This window comes from Coregonus lavaretus (assembly GCF_964263955.1).
Source record: "Coregonus lavaretus genome assembly, chromosome: 37".
Lineage (NCBI taxonomy): Eukaryota > Metazoa > Chordata > Actinopteri > Salmoniformes > Salmonidae > Coregonus > Coregonus lavaretus.
This window is the reverse complement of record NC_140024.1, coordinates 2,490,991-2,512,192: the sequence shown is the minus strand read 5'-3', so window position 1 is coordinate 2,512,192 and position 21,202 is coordinate 2,490,991. Positions and strand designations below refer to the sequence as shown.

Here is a 21,202-nt window from a genome sequence, read left to right as displayed (position 1 = left end):
AAACCGAATAAAATTGTTGTTTTTGCAGCTTCCAACGACTCAAAACCCAAAATATTACATAAGTATAAACAACTCATAATCATCAAAATGAGCAAGCTATCAGAGGGGGTGCCATCCATTCCCCCGCTAATAAGTGAACTCTCACCCACAGAAAGATTGATCACTGACCTCAGCAGCGATGCAAATCCAAACTATGCCGAAGGGTTGAGAATGTTAGATCACAATGCCATAAGCGAAAAAACTGCAGAAATCGCGACCGACGCCATCCACAATAGGCCAGCAGGCACAGGCCTTGTAAAGGTTCTCTCCAGTTTAGCCCTGAACTATGCCCACCAGCAGAGATGGACATTGGTCCAATACCGCTGTGCTCAGCAGAAGCACGAGCAAGAGACTGTTGAGATGAAGGGACAGGTGGAGAGAACCAGGAAGCTAATGACAAAAGCAGACAAAGACAAGATGCTACTAGCCGAGGACCTGCATTTAGGAACAGCTCAATTAAAAGATCTGGCAAAAACTTATGACGACGAACAAGAACAAACTCTTGAACAAAATCGTCTTATACAGGAACAACTCCATTTAGCCAAGACTAAATATAACGAAGTCCACGCAAAACTAGATCAATTTGACAACCTACTTAAAACCAGGGACGAGCAACTTGATACCATGCAAGCAGAGTTGAATGACACCACTCAAAGCATGACGGTTCTGGTGCAAAAGCTACAAACCACAGATGATCAGTTAAAGAACACAAGGTCCAAGTTGGATGAAAAAACTGCGGATCTCATTGAAGTCACTGATTAAATGAATGATGAGAAAAGCCAGGTGAGGTAGGTGGAAAAATTGAACTCTAACCAAGCAGAGGAAATCTCATCACTGAATCTCTCGCTACAGACTCAAAACCTCTCCCTGCAAACCATGACAGATAAGTATGCGGCTGAACGGAGCAGGTGCGACACTCACGTGTCTGAAATAAATACTCTAGGTGCCCAAGTGGACTCGGCGATGCAGCAGAATTCCACCCTTAGGTACCGTCCAGAGGAACACCGAACCAGTTACGCGCTGCAGCATGACTACCCAGCCAAACAACCAAGCTCGAAACCGGAGTTTGGTAAACAAATGAGTGAAGACGACAGAAGGTTTCAGCCTTTACCTTTCTCAGGTGTCCCTCAGTCTTTTCCTCTTGGCTGTTTGTCACAGAGTAATTTGGCGCCTCCTCACCAACCAGAACAAGGCTTGGTTTTTCTTCTTGGCCTTTCGGCCAATTTTTACCCTCAGGATGATGCAAAACCTCCCCTCGCACCAGGCATGGAACGCCTTGATAAGATCATCAAGACCTTCCGCACCTTTGACCCCACCACAGGGAAGCTGAACAACACTGAGACGTTCTTAGCAGACCTAGAGGACGCGTTGGATGGCTACCCGAACACTACGGATACTGACCGGCTTTACCTGTTGAAGCGAATGTCGAATAGACACGTGACTAGGTTAATCTGCCTATAACAACATTCTCTGCAAAACGACTACATAATATTTGCCACAGCTTTAACAATATAATTTTGTGGTTCTGCGACTCGCAAACACGTCAGCACGCTGGATAACACTGTCATACAAGCGTGAAGCGAACACCCACAAGCATACTATCATAGGCTCGGTTCAGCTTACTTTGGCCTACACACTGAAATAGGAATGGAAGAGCTACTACCATTCAAACAAATGTTTCCCACCTTCATTAACTACTTGGGCTCTACAGCCGACGTAAGTTTGCCAATCTCAGAACTTAGAGAGCTTGCAAGCAAAGCTTTTGAGGCATCAAAAGTGAGCCACTCTAAGAGCCCTGATGTCTCAGTTTTCAATATTGAGCATGAGCACTCACTCCAGTTAGAGGGTGCGGAATCAAGGATAAGAGCGGTGAGTGATGACACACAAAAACGGTAACTACCACGAAACAACCAAACCAATAACCTTAGCGGTAAAACTAACTATACCGAACGTTCCCAACCAAACCGGTACCGTCACGATCAACATGGCCGCCACATTCCTGCCGGCAACCCACAAAAAGGTAATGTTACAAGAGTAACAAGGGTGACAAAGGGTTCAATGAACACTGAAGCATACACCAGTATTCTCGACAAGCTCTGCTAAGAGAACTACAGGAGCGAGACAAATTTGACAAACAGGACAAAGTTAAGTCACCATGACTAGGCGTGGACTCGCCGAACAACAGGTCCGCAGAAATTGACACCATTTTTGAGGATGTGAACGATCAAATTACCCCAGCACTCACTCCAAACACTATTCAGGGCCAGCTCGATCAAGAAACAAGCCCACCGGTTTTGTTAACAGACTCGGATACAGATGTGGAGACGCATAAGGTAAGCAAAATTGCAACGGTTGATGCCTCTCCCATTCCGATAGAGGACCCACTGGGTCACAAAGGTGGGTTATCTGTCTTGGAAATGGACATGGAAAACCCACGGCTCCGTTCTGCCAACCCACCCCACTTTGTTGGGGATATGACCAGAAAAACCAACTCGAACAGGCCATACCTCAAAGCAGTCCTAGAGGACTTTTCGACATGTGATGGACTGATAGATTCATGTTACCTATTTCCCTCATATCTCAAACTTTGCTGGTTGAACTCAAAAACTGATCTTCAAAAGCATGTCACTTATCCACCATGTGTACGTGACTAGCATTGACACCGAACAGATGCTGATTGGGATAGATTTAATTGACCGTTTGGTATCACTGATGGATTGGAAAACCAACCAAGTCTGGTCACAAATAACTATGCCATCTCCGTTGACCCCACTGCCTTCGGCGAAGAATACATGCAATACATTATGCAACGACGTACCCACGGTGAACTTGGTCATGAGTCCGCCATTTGTGGCAAATGATCGGGTGACAAGTTCAACTCGGAAATTAACCGAACATGTTGTTTTCCTGTGTGGCTTGTGTGATTCACTAGCCGACACATACCGCCCTCCACTGATAGGTTCACCATCCAAAGTGTAATTAATAACTTGACCATGCTCAAAGGGATTTTCAATGTCTGCTTTATTTTTTACCCTTCTACCAATACGTGCCCTTCTTTGCGAGGCATTGGAAAACCTCACTGGTATTTCTGGTTAAATCTGTGTTTGAAATTCACTGCTCGACTGAGTGACCTTACAGATAAATAACTGTATGTGTGGGGTACAGAGATGAGGTAGTCATTCAAAAATCACATTGAAAACTATTATTGCAACTTGTGACTTGTTAAGCACATTATTACTCCTGAACGTCTTTAGGCTAGGTAGAATACTTATTGACATTTCAGCTTTTGATTTTTAATTAATCTGTAAAAATTTTGAAAAACAAAATTCCACTTTGAAATTGAGGTATTTGTTTGTAGGCCAGTGACCAAAATAAATCGCTATTTAATCTATTTTAAATTCTGGCTGTAAAACAAGAACATTTGAAAAAAGTCAAGGGGTTTGAATACTTTCTGAAGGCACTGTATATCAAACCTTTTTTTATGTACTCAAGAGATCCATTATTAGCATGTTTTAACAACTCCTATACATTTTGTTGTTGTCACGGTTTCGGCCGAGGCTGCTCCTCTTCCTTGTTCGGGCAGGCTTCGGCGGTCGTCGTCTCCGGAGTACTAGCTGCCACCGTTCGATGTTTCATGTTCATTTGGTTTTGTCTGTTCATAACACCTGTCCCTTATTTGTGTCTTAATTGTTCCCTTATTTAGTTTCGTGTGTTTGGGTCAGGTGTTATGCGTGATTGTGAATGTCAGCTTGCCTCTACGTGTTTGGTTCTCTCGTTATTGTGTTTCGAGAGCTCGCACTGCGTGCGCTTTTCTTGTTGTTACCGCACTGTTGTTTTCGTGCGTAATTGTTCGCGCCACCCGGTTGGGTTGGCGACCTATTTTGTGTTTGGACTCTAGTAAAGATCTGTTGAAGTCCTCCTGGTTTCCTGCACCTGATTCCTACTATTCCACCCACCACACTCTGACAGTTGTAGACTATCAGGTACCCAGCAAGGTCTGACTTCACTATTACTAAAACAGGACCCAGGTGGTAAGTATAAAAGATCCATTCCATTTGAAAAACTGCAGGCTTCTTACACTTCAATGTTGTCATGCAAAGTTCCTGGCGAAATGCATAGCGCATAGAATTTAAAAGGCTCTACCAGATATTGTTTATTCTGATCAGACAGTTTTTTTTAGATGGATGAGACATGGAGATAATATACACCAATTACATTAAACAATATAACAATATGAAACATCATAGCAGATTTTTAAAAGGCTTTTGATAAAGTACAACAAAAATGTATACAGTCATGGCCAAAATTGTTGGCACCCCTGAAATTTTTCCAGAAAATGAAGTATTTCTCACAGAAAAGTATTGAAATTACACATGTTTTGCTATGCACATGTTTATTTCCTTTGTGTGTATTGGAATAACACAAAAAAACCAGGAAAAAAGCAAATTTGACATAATTTCACACAAAACTCAAAAAATGGGCCGGACAAAATGATTGGCACCCTTAACTTAATATTTAGTTGCACACCCTTTGGAAAAAATAACTGAAATCAGTCGCTTCCTATAACCATCAATAAGCTTCTTACACCTCTCACCCGGAATTTTGGACCACTCTTCTTTTGCAAACTGCTCCAGGTCTCTCATATTGGATGGGTGCCTTTTCCCAACAGCAATTTTAAGATCTCTCCACAGGTGTTCAATGGGATTAAGATCTGGACTCATTGCTGGCCACTTCAGAACTCTCCAGCGCTTTGTTGCCCTCCATTTCTGGGTGCTTTTTGAAGTATGTTTGGGGTCATTGTCCTGCTGGAAGACCCATGATCTCGGACGCAAACCCAGCTTTCTGACACTGGGCCCTACATTGCGACCCAAAATCCTTTGGTAATCCTCAGATTTCATGATGCCTTGCACACAGTCAAGGCACCCAGTGCCAGAGGCAGCAAAACAACCCCAAAACATCTTTGAACCTCCACCATATTTGACTGTAGGTACTGTGTTCTTTTCTTTGAAGGCTTCATTACATTTTCGGTAAACAGTAGAACGATGTGCTTTACCAAAAAGCTCTATCTTGGTCTCATCTGTCCATAAGACGTTCTCCCAGAAGGAATTTGGCTTACTCATGTACATTTTGGCAAACTGTAGTCTTGCTTTTTTATGTCTCTGTGTCAGCAGTGGGGTCCTCCTGGGTCTCCTGCCATAGCGTTTCATTTCATTCAAATTTCGACGTATAGTTCGCGCTGACACTGATGCACCCTGAGCCTGCAGGACAGCTTGAATTTCTTTGGAACTTGTTTGGGGCTGCTTATCCACCATCCGGACTATCCTGCGTTGCAACCTTTCATCAATTTTTCTCTTCCGTCCACGTCCAGGGAGATTAGCTACAGTGCCATGGGTTGCAAACTTCTTGATCATGTTGCGCACTGTGGACAAAGGAACATCTAGATCTCTGGAGATGGACTTGTAACCTTGAGATTGTTGATATTTTTCCACAATTTTGGTTCTCAAGTCCTCAGACAGTTCTCTTTTCCTCTTTCTGTTCTCCATGCTTAGTGTGGCACACACAGAAACACAATGCAAAGACTGAGTCAACTTCTCTCCTTTTTATCTGCTTTCAGGTGTGATTTTTAGATTGCCCACACCTGTTACTTGCCCCAGGTGAGTTTAAAGGAGCATCACATGCTTGGAACAAACTTATTTATCCACAATTTTGAAAGGGTGCCAATAACTTTGTCCGGGCCATTTTTTTAGTTTTGTGTGAAATTATGTCAAATTTGCTTTTTTCCTGTTTTTTTTTGTGTTATTCCAATACACACAAAGGAAATAAACATGTGCATAGCAAAACATGTGTAATTTCAATACTTTTCTGTGAGAAATACTTCATTTTCTGGAAAAATTTCAGGGGTGCCAACAATTTTGGCCATGACTGTATATAAATGCCTGGACTGTTTTACTTTCGGTGAATCTCTTATAAAATGGGTTAGAGTTATGTATAGCAACCCCAGGTGTAAAATAATAAGTAATGGTTACTTCTCAGAAAGTATTGAACTGTCAAGAGGAGTAAAACATATTTTTCTTCTTTTTTTATGGCCATCAAAATTCTAGCTATTAAAATCAGATCAAACAAGAATATAAAGGGGTTAGTAAATCTGCAATCTGGATCCCTGCACGGTCTCATTGAAGATCTCTTCTCTAGCTTCTCTGGAACCCAATTGTGATAAGTGTACCACATTACATGTTGGATCGTTAAAAGACAACTTTTATATTATCCTGTAGTTTACCAATATAATGAGCTGATGGTGAAGTAGACATACATTACTTGGTATTTATATCCATTGAACATATTTCAATAGAAAGTTAGCAAAAATAGATTTTCAGAAAATTCACACCTGATTAACTCTTTAGTCATATCACAGTTTACTTATTTACTTATGTTGCTGTCTACTCCAGACTCGTTTTTAAAATCGTATGAGCAAAAAATATTTCACTTTATTTGGACCGCTAAGCCAGACAAAATTAAACGTACCTATTTACAGTGCATTCGGAAAGTATTCAGACCCCTTCCCTTTTTCCACATTTGTTACATTACAGCATATTCTAAAATGTATTAAGTCTTTTTTTCTCTCATCAATCTACACACAATAACCCCTAATGACAAAGTGAAAACAAGTTTTTAGAAATGTTGGCACATTTATTAAAACTTAAAAACAGGATTACCTTATTTACACAAGTATTCAGACCCTTTGCTATGAGACCTGAAATTGAGCTCAGGTGCATCCTGTTTCCATTTATCATCCTTGAGATGTTTCTACACCTTGATTGGAGTCCACCTGTGGTAAATTCAATTGATTGGGCATGATTTGGAAAGGCACAAATCTGTCTATATAAGGTCCCACAGTTGACAGTGCATGTCAGAGCAAAAACCAAGCCATGAGGTCGAAGGTATTGTCCCAAGAGCTCCGAGACAGAATTATGTCGAGGCACAGATCTGGGGAAGGGTACCAAAACATTTCTGCAGCATTGAAGGTCACCAAGAACACAATGGCCTCCATCATTCTTAAATGGAAGAGGTTTGGAACTACCAAGACTCTTCCTAGAGCTGGCCGCACGGCCAAACTGAGTAATCGGGGGGGAAGGGCCTTGGTCAGGGAGGTGACCAAGAACCCGATGGTCACTCTGACCGAGCTCCAGAGTTCCTCTGTGGAGATGGGAGAACCTTCCACAAGGACAACAATCTCTGCAGCACTCCACCAATCAGGCCTTTATGGTAGGTGAATGTCAATACCGAGGATAGGATGTGTAAGAGTTTATGGAGGAGATATGAAAAAGGAGGCCTTTTATAAGGGTGTTAGAGGAAGAGTTACACGGTTAGTGAGTTTACATCTGTGTGGGTGAGCTGAGGGTGGCGGAGCGATATCACAGAGATCGCAGAGCTGTGCGTGTAAAAGTGTAAAGGCTTCTACTATTGGCAGCTATTCAGATTGGCAATGCTCAGGAGAAAGATGGATGGATGGGTGGGGGGCAGTAATGAATAGTTGGTTATAGTTAGGCCGTCGGCACACTGGTATTTTATGTCATACAATTTCGGGTGGAGCCAATGCTTTTTCAATGGGACAAAAAAACGCACAAACGGTCTTTTCACGTACCTGTATATAACTCGTCTGACAATAGTTTTATTTTTTTTATTTTTTTTAATGCCATTTAGCAGACGCTTTTATCCAAAGCGACTTACAGTCATGCGTGCATACATTTTTGTGTATGGGTGGTCCCGGGGATCGAACCCACTACCTTGGCGTTACAAGCGCCGTGCTCTACCAGCTGAGCTACAGAGGACCACCCATAGTTGACTTGAGTTGTACTTTTGACAGACAAAAAAGGACAATGATATACACTACCAGTCAAAAGTTTGGACACACCTACTCATACAAGGGGTTTTCTTTATTTTTACTATTATTGACATTGTAGAATAATAGTGAAGACATCAACACTATGAAATAACACATATGGAATCATGTATTAACCAAAAAAGTGTTAAACAAATCAAAATATATTTAATATTTGAGATTCTTCAAATAGCTACCCTTTGCCTTGATGACAGCTTTGCACACTCTTGGCATTCTCTCAACCAGCTTTATGAGGTAGTCACCTGGAATTCATTTTAATTAACAGGTATGCCTTCTTAAAAGTTCATTTGTAGAATTTATTTCCTTCTTAATGCATTTGAGCCAATCAGTTGTGTTGTGACAAGGTGGGGGGGGGTACAGAAGATAGCCCTATTTGGTAAAATACCATATTATGGCAAGAACAACTCAAATAAGCAAAGAGAAACGACAGTCCATCAGTACTTTAAGACATGAAAGTCAGTCAATGCGGAACATATCAAGAACTTTGAATGTGCAGTCGCAAAAACCATCAAGCACTATGATGAAACTGTCTTTGTGAGACGCGGTGTGGGTGAACGGATGATCTCCGCATGTTTAGTTCCCACCGTAAAGCATGGAGGAGGCGGTGTTATGGTGTGGGGGTCCTTTGCTGGTGACACTGTCTGTGATTTATTTAGAATTCAAGGCACACTTAACCAGCTTGGCTACCACAGCATTCTGCAGCGATACGCCATCCCATCTGGTTTGGTCTTAGCGGGACTATAATTTGTTTTTCAACAGGTCAATGACCCAACACACCTCCAGGCTGTGTAAGGGCTATTTTACCAAGAAGGAGAGTGATGGTGTGCTGCATCAGATGACCTGGCCTCCACAATCTCCTGACCTCATCCCAATTGAGATGGTTTGGGATGAGTCAGATGGCAGAGTGAAGGAAAAGCAGCCAACAAGTGCTCAGCATATGTGGGAACTCCTTCAAGACTGTTGGAAAAGCATTCCAGGTGAAGCTGGTTGAGAGAATGCCAAGAGTGTGCAAAGCTGTCATTAAGGCAAAGGTTGGCTATTTGAAGAATCTCAAATATAAAATATATTTTGATTTGTTTAACACTTTTTTGGTTACTACATGATTCCATATGTGCTATTTCATAGTTTTGATGTCTTCACTATTATTCTACAATGTAGAACATAGTAAAAATAAAGAAAAACCCTTGAATGAGTAGGTGTGTCCAAACTTTTGACTGGTACTGTACGTCATATACGATTTAATCCTCATTCATGTGTCTCAGTGTGGGTGGACAAATGGATAGATGGATGTTTGGATGCCGGGTGGCCCGATACCTATACAGACGAATGGATGGACAGACAGACAGACAGTTAATTTTCTTGATTGTTTAATTAGTTTTCTACTTGAGTGCTTTAAACACAGTGAAGAGGTCCTGGTGACAACCTCCTGACTTTAACATACAGCTCCATCTCTGTCCCATTCATCAAGTATAATTAGGGAATGCTGTCCGTGTCATTGTGGACGTGTCTGAGATGACCCCGGAGCGCCAGGATAATGATGCATAATGACAGGTCGTCGGAGTCTGTGCTATTTAGCAATCAGGATCTCTGTCCAATGACACACTATGAATGGAGTTTATTGTTAAGATCAGCACCAGACTTCTCCTTAAACTTAAATCCTTATCTACCATTATAACGGTCTGATGTGGACGTGCTGGGGGAAGCTAGTCTACAATAAGAGCTATTCTACCAAAGGGTTAATAACTGTCAGTCAGAGATCGGCAAGGGAGAGGAAGTTATGCTTATTAGAGGGGTAAAGAATGGTAACAAAATCATGGACAACAAATGAGGGAAATAATACAGTACTAAAATGAATTAGTCCATCTTCAGTTTTTAGTAGTTATTGTATGTCAGACAGGGCATAATCCTGTAGCTCAGTTGGTAGAGCATGGCTCTTGCAATGCCAGGGTTGTGGGTTCGTTTCCCATGGGGGGCCAGTATGAAAATGTATGCACTCACTAACTGTAAGTCACTCTGGATAAGAGCGTCTGCTAAATGACTAAAATGTAAAATGTAAAATTATGTACTCAGTGTCACTCACAGGAGAGAGGGAGAGATAGAAACTTAAAGAGAAATACTGTAATGAGATTATGAGCAAAGTAATACACTATTAAATCTAATTCAAGTCTAACGTACAGATATTATGCTATCTGTCTGTGTATACCTTATACTTTTCGAGCCAATCCCTGTTTCATATCCAGAACTGTATTTTAAGAGTTCGAGTTAATATTCTATGCTAATAGGGAAAGAGGGATTAAAGGGAGATATAATTACTCTGCGTCAGTCGTGTCCCTGACTACATTTAAAAATATATATTTTAATCATTTAGCAGATGCTCTTATCCAGAGCGACTTACAGGAGCAATTAGGGTTAAGTGCCTTGCTCAAGGGCACATTGATTGGTTTTTCACCTCGACGGCTCGGGGAGTCGAACCACCTTTCAGTTAGTGACCCAACACTCTTAAACAATAGGCTACCTGCCACCCCAAAACCAACACTTTATGACTAACTTTAACTTCTTTAATAAATTACTGCTGCTGCGTTCATATCCCTCTCGCTGCTCTCTTGAACGTCATGCCGTAATTTCAAATTTAATGGCCAGTGACAAGTCCATACACGGTAGTATTTTTGGAGCATGCTTATGCATATGCAGAATTGGAGAGGGGAGAGCGGCTTTGTCCTTGCTGTTCCATCCAATGATAATTGAAGTCCACAGAGATTTGGCCTGGAGTCACAGGGAGAAAAAGATCCTGAGCGATATCGACTGACGGTCGTGTCATTTAGCTTAGAGGACATAGATTTCCATTAGCTTGGTAAGAGCAAAATTGTGATTTCCCAAGATAATCCATGCAGAGTTCAGGATCCACACATTGTGACACACAGGTCTATCTATTCCACAGGACACAGCTGGTTCTGTATGGTAGGTTTGTTTAGCATGGGGAGCATTCCAGTCCTGATAAGTGCACATTCGATAACATACGTTTTCTAGCAGTTTGCTTGTCCCAATCGAAATACATACATTGTTATTAGTGTTGGATATCTGATATCAGCAGGCCCAGGTTTAGTGCTTTTTAATGCATTTACAACAGTCCTAAGACAAAGTATTCTGTATCAAGAATGGACTGTAGTGATTAGCGGTTGCTGAGTATTTTCAACCTGTAAAACAGTTAACCTTTTATTCATAAAAGGCGGTATAGTTGCCTAGGATAGTCTAGCAGTCTAAGACGCTGTCTCTGGATCACATGTACCGCTGCAGCATGGGGTCAAATCCATCTCACTGCTATTTCAGCACACTCTCTCCTCTATATTTCCTCTCTACCTGTTCTTTCCACACAAAAAAGAGCCATACAAAAGTCCTAATAATGTGGAAAACCTTAAATAGTAGGGGAGGCATTTTCATTACATTACAAATACGAAAAACGGCATCATATCAAGTACAACCACTTAATCTGTACATTAGCGTTCAAATTGCCTTCCATGTACCTGACTATGCCGTCTATATCTCTCTCTATATATACAGTTGAAGTCGGATGGAGTCATTAAAACTCGTTTTTCAACCACTCCACAAATTTCTTGTTAACAAACTATAGAGTTGGCAAGTCGGTTAGGACATCTACTTTGTGCATGACACAAGTAATTTTTCCAACAATAGTTTACAGACAGATTATTTAATTTATAATTCACTGTATCACAATTCCTGTGGGTCAGAAGTTTACATACACTAAGTTGACTGTGCCTTTAAACAGCTTGGAAAATTCCAGAAAATGATGTCATGGCTTTAGAAGCTTCTGATAGGCTAATTGACATAATTTGAGTCAATTGGAGGTGTACCTGTGGATGTACTTCAAGGCCAACCTTCAAACTCAGTGCCTCTTTGCTTGACATCATGGGAAAATCAAAAGAAATCAGCCAAGACCTCAGAAAAAACATGGTAGACATCTACAAGTCTGATTCATCCTTGGGAGCAATTTCCAAATGCCTGAAGGTACCACGTTCATCTGTACAAACAATAGTACGCAAGTATAAACACCATGGGACCACGCAGCCATCATACCGCTCAGGAAGGAGATACGTTCTGTCTCCTAGAGATGAATATACTTTGGTGTGAAAAGTAAAAATCAATCCCAGAACAACAGCAAAGGACCTTGTGAAGATGCTGAAGGAAACAGGTACAAAAGTATCTATATCCACAGTAAAACAAGTCCTATATCGACATAACCTCAAAGGCCGCTCAGCAAGGAAGAAGCCACTGCTCCAAAACCGCCATAAAAAAGCCAGACTACGGTTTGCGACTGCACATGGGGACAAAGATCATACTTTTTTGGAGAAATGTCCTCTCGTCTAATGAAACAAAAATAGAACTGTTTGTCCATAATGACCATCGTTATGTTTGGAGTAAAAAGGGGGTGACTTGCAAGCCGAAGAACACCATCCCAACCGTGAAGCACGGGGGTGGCAGCATCATGCTGTGGGGGTGCTTTGCTGCAGGAGGGGCTGGTGCACAATGCCACCAAATACTAAGTGAGTCTATGTAAACTTCTGACCCACTGGGAATGTGATGAAAGAAATAAAAGCTGAAATAAATCGTTCTCTCTACTATTATTCTGATATTTCACATTCTTAAAATAAAGTGGTGATCCTAACTGACCTAAGACCGGTAATTTTTACTAGGATTAAATGTCAGGAATTGTGAAAAACTGAGTTTAAATGTATTTGGCTAAGGTGGATGTGAACTTCCGACTTCAACTGTATGTTCTGAAAAAATATATAAACGCAACATGTAAAGTGTTGGTCCCATGTTTCATGAGCTGAAATAAAAGATCCCAGAAATTTTCCATATGCACAAAAAACGTATTTCTCTCAATTTTCGAGCACAAATTTGTTTACATCCCTGCTAGTGAGCATTTCTCATTTGCCAAGATAACCCGTCCACCTGACAAGTGTGGCATATCAAGAAGCTGATTAAACAGCATGGTCATTACACAGGTGCACCTTGTGCTGGGGACAATAAAAGGCCACCCTAAAATGTGCAGTTTTGTCACACAACACAATGCCACAGATGTCTCAAGTTTTGAGGGAGCATGCAATTGGCATGCTCACTGCAGGAATGTCCACCAGAGCTATTGCCAGAGAATATAATTTTCATTTAGATTTAGAGAATTTGTCAGTACGTCCAACCGGCCTCAAAACCGCATACCACTTGTAACCACACCAGCCCAGGACCTCCACATCCGGCTGCTTCACCTGCAGGATCATCTGAGACCAGCCACCTGGACAGCTGATGAATCTGAGGAGTATTTCTGTCTGTACTAAAGCCCTTTTGTGGGGAAAAACTCATTCTGATTGGCTGGGCCTGGCTCCCAAGTGGGTGGGCCTATGCCCTCCAGGCCAACCCATGGCTGCGCCCCTGCCCAGTCATGTGAAATCCATATATTAGGGCCTAATGAACTTATTTCAATTGGCTGATTTCCTTGCATGAACTGTAACTCAGTAAAATCGTTGAAATTGTTGCATGTTGCGTTTATATTTTTGTTCAGTGTATACTGTAGTTACATATTTTTTTTCTCAACTCTCAATAGTGAGCTAAAAGCACATTGTTTTACAACCAAAGTATCTGTGGCTTTGAGATATGGAGCGTGCAAAATGCGCATCAGCCATCACAAGTACATAGGCATCATTGGGTAGTACAGGTACTTTTAGGACATTACATTTACTGTTAGATTATACTAGCAGTAGGCCAACAGTAGACGTGCTGCTTTTCTCTGGTAGTTTGGTTAACAACAACAGCGAAAGACAAGTCTGATTTTTGGCATGATACAACTGATTTTGTTACAAAAATGTTTTCTGGGGAGTGTTTTGCGTTGATCTGTGTCAGGTATTGTAGAAACCCTGTTAAGTGAGCGCCTGCTATTTGAAGTGGGGATAATAGCAGACCGAAGGCAGAACCATTTGCATGGAGCCAAAACCTGTGCCAGTCCCGATTTCCTGACACAAACAAGATAACATTTCACAGGATTGCTTCAAAGAACGGCATATACGACTTACCAAAAATGCTCAAGACACGGCGCTTATATGCTTCCAGGAAAATGCCTCAAAGGTTAAACATATTTCCAGCTGTCAGTCAAGTTGACCCCATATCCTCTGTGGTCACCCTGAAGTGTATTGCTAACTTTAAGACATTAAAGGCACCGACTTAACATGAGGATATCTTTAGATTTACTCCCCAAATACAGGTGTACCAAGCTTGTAGCATCATACCCAAGAAGACTTGAGGCTGTAATCGCTGCCAAAGGCACTGAGTAAAGGGTCTGAATACTAATCACATTTACATATTTCATATACAAATTTTATATATACACTACCAGTGAAAAGTTTGGACACACCTACTCATTCAAGGGTTTTTCTAAAAAATATATATATTTCTAATGGTGGCTCTTTGAAAAATCTCAAATATAAAACATATTTTGATTTGCTTAAAACTTTTTGGGTTACTACATGATTCCATATGTGTTATTTCATAGTTTTGATGTCTTCACTATTATTCTACAATGTAGAAAATTGTAAAAATAAAGAAAAACCCTTGAATGAGTAGGTGTGTTTAAAGTTTTGACTGGTACTGTACATTTGCAAACATTTCTGAAAACCTGTTTTTGCTTTGTCATTATGGGATATTTTGTGGAGATTGATGAGGGGGGGGGGGGGGGGGGACAATTTAATCCATTTTAGAATAAGGCTGTAACGTAACAAAGTGTGGAGAAGGTCAAGGGGTGTGAATACTTTCTGAATGCACTGTGTATATATGTGTATATCAGTGGAGGCTCCTCAGAGGAGGAAGGGAGGACCATCCTCCTCAGTGAATTTCTTAAAAGTGTAAATTGTAAAACATTAAAAAAGTTCTATTTTTTAGGTAAAGCTACGCTAAATATAATCACGTCAGCGTTATTTGTCTGTTTGTGGCCCACCTGTTAGCTTGCACTATTCTTGCCATTCTCCATCCTTATCTCTCATCAATGAGCTGTTTTTGCATGGCACCGACAATCATATCGCGCTCAAAGTTGCTTAAGTCACTTGTTTTGCCCATTCTAACATTCAGTCGAACAGTAACTGAATGCCTCGATGCCTGTCTTTCTGCTTTATATAGTCAGCAACGGCCATGTGACTCTCTGTCTGTAGGAGCTATCCATTTTCGTGAACGGGGTGTTGTACCTAATAAACTGGCCGGCAAGTATATGTATGTGTAGATATGTATGTGTATATATACAGTGGGGAGAACAAGTATTTGATACACTGCCGATTTTGCAGGTTTTCCTACTTACAAAGCATGTAAAGGTCTGTAATTGTTATCATAGGTACACTTCAACTGTGAGAGACGGAATCTAAAACAAAAATCCAGAAAATCACATTGTATGATTTTTAAGTAATTAATTTGCATTTTATTGCATGACATAAGTATTTGATCACCTACCAACCAGTACGAATTCCGGCTCTCACAGACCTGTTAGTTTTTCTTTAAGAAGCCCTCCTGTTCTCCACTCATTACCTGTATTAACTGCACCTGTTTGAACTCGTTACCTGTATAAAAGACACCTGTCCACACACTCAATCAAACAGACTCCAACCTCTCCACAATGGCCAAGACCAGAGAGCTGTGTAAGGACATCAGGGATAAAATTGTAGACCTGCACAAAGCTGGGATGGGCTACAGGACAATAGGCAAGCAACTTGGTGAGAAGGCAACAACTGTTGGCGCAATTATTAGAAAATGGAAGAAGTTCAAGATGACGGTCAATCACCCTCGGTCTGGGGCTCCATGCAAGATCTCACCTAATGGGGCATCAACGATCATGAGGAAGGTGAGGGATCAGTCCAGAACTACACGGCAGGACCTGGTCAATGACCTGAAGAGAGCTGGGACCACAGTCTCAAAGAAAACCATTAGTAACACACTACGCCGTCATGGATTAAAATCCTGCAGCGCACGCAAGGTCCCCCTGCTCAAGCCAGCGCATGTCCAGGCCCGTCTGAAGTTTGCCAATGACCATCTGGATGATCCAGAGGAGGAATGGGAGAAGGTCATGTGGTCTGATGAGTCAAAAATAGAGCTTTTTGGTCTAAACTCCACTCGCCGTGTTTGGAGGAAGAAGAAGGATGAGTACAACCCCAAGAACACCATCCCAACCGTGAAGCATGGAGGTGAAAACATCATTCTTTGGGGATGCTTTTCTGCAAAGGGTACAGGACGACTGCACCGTATTGAGGGGAGGATGGAAGGGGCCATGTATCGCGAGATCTTGGCTAACAACCTCCTTCCCTCAGTAAGAGCATTGAAGATGGGTCGTGGCTGGGTCTTCCAGCATGACTACGACCCGAAACACAAAGCCAGGGCAATTAAGGAGTGGTTCCATAAGAAGCATCTCAAGGTCCTGGAGTGGCCTAGCCAGTCTCCAGACCTGAACCCAATAGAACATCTTTGGAGGGTGCTGAAAGTCCGTATTGCCCAGCGACAGCCCTGAAACCTGAAGGATTTGGAGAAGGTCTCTATGGAGGAGTGGGCCAAAATCCCTGCTGCAGTGTGTGCAAACCTGGTCAAGACCTACAGGAAACGTATGATCTCTGTAATTGCAAACAAAGGTTTCTGTACCAAATATTAAGTTCTGCTTTTCTGATGTATCAAATACTTATGTCATGCAATAAAATGCTGATTAATTACTTAAAAATCATACAATGTGATTTTCTGGATTTTTCTTTTAGATTCCGTCTCTCACAGTTGAAGTGTACCTATGATAAAAATTACAGACCTCTACATGCTTTGTAAGTAGGAAAACCTGCAAAATCAGCAGTGTATCAAATACTTGTTCTCCCCACTGTATATGCTCTGAGTAGAAGATGCCAACAACTAAACTACATCCCAAATGGCACCCTATTCCCGGCCTATATAATGCACTACTTTTGACCAGGTTTCATATGCTCTGGTCAAATGTAGGGCACTATATAGGGAATAGGGTGCCATTTGGGATGCAGTCCTAGTGAATAATGTACCCAATGAAAAGTATGGACACAGACAGTATGGGAAGATGTGCTGGGATGGTGATTCACATGAATGAAAGCACATTCCATTAATCGTGTCTGCCAGTTTAGAGTGCGATCAAAATGCACATTTGCTTTCTCTATGTATTAAGGCAGAGGACGAGAGAGGCTATGCATCAAAAAGCAGCATGTAGCAGCATCAAGCATGCACACACACACACAAACCCACACACCCACACAAAGCAGAATGTATTTTGAATAAGAAGCATAATACGGGAGATAGACATCAGTCCTGATGGTGGTATGCTTTGGGGCCGAGGAGTGCCAGACACTGAGGACATGATTCGTACATTAAATCTTTATAGAGAAGCTAAATATAAATGCTATATTCTCAAAGCCAATTACGGATGGATGAGATCTGCGATGTTCAAGCTCAGAGTGAAACTCAGTGTCTGCTGAACTTTCCTTCTTGTATTGTATTTTATGGGTCTTTCTAAATGGGTTCGTAACGAGCCAGCCTGCTGGCGTGACCTCCATTTTGAAGAGTTAATGTATACTGGGGGGGTTGCCAAGCATCATGCTGTGGGGATGTTTTTCATTGGCAGGGACTGGGAAACTGGTCAGAATTGAAGGAATGATGGATGGCGCTAAATACAGGGAAATTCTTGTGGGAAACCTGTTTCAGTCTTCACCTTCCAGCAGGACAATGACCCTAAGCATACTGCTAAAGCAACATTCGAGTGGTTTAAGGGGAAACATTTAAATGTCTTGGAATGGCCTAGTCAATGCCCAGACCTCAATCCAATTGAGAATCTGTGGTATGACTTAAAGATTGCTGTACACCAGCGGAACCCATCCAACTTGAAGGAGCTGGAGCAGTTTTGCCTTGAAGAATGGGCAAAAATCCCAGTGGCTACATGTGCCAAGCTTACAGAGACATACCCCAAGAGACTTGCAGCTGTAATTGCTGCAAAAGGTGGCTCTACAAAGTATTGACTTTGGGGTGGGGTGAATTGTTATGCACCCTCAAGTTTTCTGTTTTTTTTTACTTATTTCTTGTTTGTTTTACAATAAATAAATATTTGGGATCTTCAAAGTGGTAGGCATGTTGTGTAAATCAAAAGTTCACAATCAGAAGTTCACAAGTTGCTGCAAATTTACCACAACAGTTTGCCAGAAAAACAAATTTGCCAAAGGTTTGCCAGACACCAGTTTTTTTCAATAAGTGCTACTTTACGCTTGTACATGTATGTGACCTTTAGGTCGTAAATCAGGGTCATAAATCATTCTAGTGGATTTACTGTTACTACCTACTACTCAACTCTATCTGTTTTATGTGGATATTTTTGTCATTTAGCAGATGCTCTTATCCGGAGCGACTTACAGTAGTGAGTGCATACATTTTCGTATTGTTCCCCCGTGGGAATCGAACCCACAAACCTGGAGTTGCAAGTGCCATGCTCTACCAACTGAGCCACACGGGACCTTAGTCATGTTATCTGTATGTTGATGGTTTAATGTTATCTCAGTGCTCTTGAATGTGAGAGAAACCCGTGTAAGAGGCCTTAAAAATGAACTGAACTGCTCACTATAGACAAACACACCACAGTAAATTTCCCAAGATATTCCGAAATATCTAAAATCCACACATTTGATTTAATCTAAAATAAATTGTCAGTTTATGTAAAGGACACAATTGCACAATGTGGGTTTTGATGGAATTGAGCTGACCCTCTCTTGTGTATCACTAGCTCCTTTCTTCTCCTATGGAACCAGTGAATGTCCACATGGGTGCATCCCAAATGGCACCCTATTCCCTAAGTAGTGCACTACTTTTGACCATGGCCCATAGGGCTCTGGTCCAAAAAGTAGTGCACTAGGGAATAAGGTGCCATTTTGGACACAGCCCATGCAGATACTAGGGTGCAGATTATCAACAGAATAGTTAATCAGCAACAGTGTTTCCAAGGCTGTAATAACGCAAATAACAACTAGTTACCGCCATTAATTTGTCCAATTACCGCCATTGATTTGTCTGATTGGAAAATCACTCATATTTTTGGAAATGTCATTTCCTACATCCAGCATGTCAGAATGTTAGCTAATTCTGCTATGGGCAGGAGGAATTGGCTAACATTCTGGGGAAGCTATTTGTTTCAGGGTACATTGAATTTTACCTCAGAGAGTTACTTGTCATTTCCTGTTCATGTGGTTTAACAAACTGCATGGACAGGAAATGAAAAGTAACTCTCTCCGAGGTCAAATTCACTGTACCCTGAAACAAAAAACTTTCCCATCTTAACATTCCTCCTTTCCCTAGCAAAATTGGCTAACATTCTGACATGCTGGATGTAGGAAATGACAGAGGAGGTGGAACCATTTTCCAATCAGACAAATCAATGGCAGTAATCAGTTGGTTTTTGCGTTATTACAGCCTCGAAAACACTGTTGCTGATGAGCTGTTCTGTTGATAATCTGCACGCCACTATCTGCATAGTCTGTATCCCAAATGGTTACCTCATTCCCTAGTGCACAACTTTTTACCAGAGCCCTATGGGCCCTGGTCAAAAGTAGTGCACTACATACTGTTGGGAATAGGGTGCAATTTGGCATTTACTAATAGAATAATCCACCACAACAAAACCTAATTGGAGGTATTGCATGCCCAGAGGAATGTGGCAAGCAGTTTGATTTCACTAAATCAAAGAGTATTGGAAGTAAACACAAGCTTGGCTTGTTTAAATCAGATGAAGAGTCAACAGACAGTAGGTGTACACATTTACATACTTCAATGGCCCAATCTGTGATATGGAAACAATATATAGCCTTAAAATATGGTTTCACCTCAGACTGTCAATCCTTGCATCTATAGCTCGGTCTATCTAATTTGAGAGTGATTACATTTCTCCAGTCCCATCCCTCAGATGGCAAACCAAGTGGTGTGGGGGCTTCCATTTTGATGTTTTTCTGATTCAGGATTGGGCCTTAAACTTAATTTGCTCGTTTGTTTATCTGATATAAGATCTGCATCTCCAACAATCAGCAGCCTTGGGTTAAAAAAAAACAACCTTCCTCTCGCGTCTTTCACACCTTTGTAAAACGGTCTCTTGAAATCTCTTGACCTGTCAGACCCAGTTTAACTGCAGTGTGTAGCCACGTCCTGACCCCAGCTTGACTACAGTGTGGAGCCGCGTCCTGACCCCTCTCCAGCTGAAGGAGAGTGTGTGTGGCTCCAGAGTACACAGATCTACCTGGGGTCAAATGGCTCTCACAACCACTCACAGTCTTCTGAGAGGCAGAGAGAGAAGGATGCTCAAGTCACCATGAGCTGCAATGTGTTGCTTCTCTCAACCAGCACTGAGTAAAACTATAAAACTCTATGTATCAAGCTTCTCAGAGTGCTGATATAGGTTCAGATCTCCGGGTCCATGTAATCGTATTCCTTGTGAACTAAAAGGCTAAACTGATATTAAATCAGCACTCCTTCTCTGAGAAACGTTGTACTGCCCCTGTTCTGTAGTTTTGTACAAATCTCAGACTAAAACAAACTGAGAGGATTAATCTGGCCTACTTCAGCACTGTGAGAAGTGAGTGCACTCTGTGTTTACCAAGACACAATACTTGCCAACCTTGAGATCTCAAAATGACCGATAACCCTCAGGAAGTTGGGTACAAGGTGGTACAGAAAATTAGGAAGTGTGTGTGTGTGTGGGTAGGTGTGTGTGTGTGTATGCATATTTGACCTACCTGTGCATGAGTAGTCGTCCACTCTGATGAAGGCAGGTAGACAGTCACAGCGATGGCTGCCGGGTAGGTTCACACACGCCGTGTTAGCCTGGCAGTAGTGCCTCTGTGCGGCACACTCATCGATATCTGAGAGAGGAGAACCCACACTGATTAGTTGTCAATATATATATTTTATATTTACACTACCAGTCAAAAGTTTGGACACACCTACTCATTCAATGTTTTTTCTTCATTTTTACTATTTTTTACATTGTAGAATAATAGTGAAGACATCAAAACTATGAAATAAAACACATATGGAATAATGTAGTAACCAAAAAAGTCAAATCGAAATATATTTTATATTTGAGATTCTTCAAAATAGCCACCCTTTGCCTTGATGACAGCTTTGCGCACTCTTGGCATTCTCTCAACCAGCTTCACCTGGAATGCTTTTCCAACAGTCTTGAAG

General features: G+C 41.5%; 1 protein-coding gene across 1 annotated transcript in view; it reads right to left on the bottom strand.

The window, feature by feature from the left end:
- The window catches only part of LOC311111696 (protein kinase C-binding protein NELL1-like), a gene marked incomplete at its 3' end in the record, with an annotated part of 508,863 nt that overhangs the window by 90,279 nt on the left and 397,382 nt on the right, over nt 1-21,202 (bottom strand). Inside the window, exon 13 of the mRNA XM_084154490.1 lies at nt 20,752-20,877. Within this exon, the coding sequence (XP_084010616.1) occupies nt 20,752-20,877 (126 nt within the window). The remainder of the gene's footprint in view (nt 1-20,751; nt 20,878-21,202) is intronic.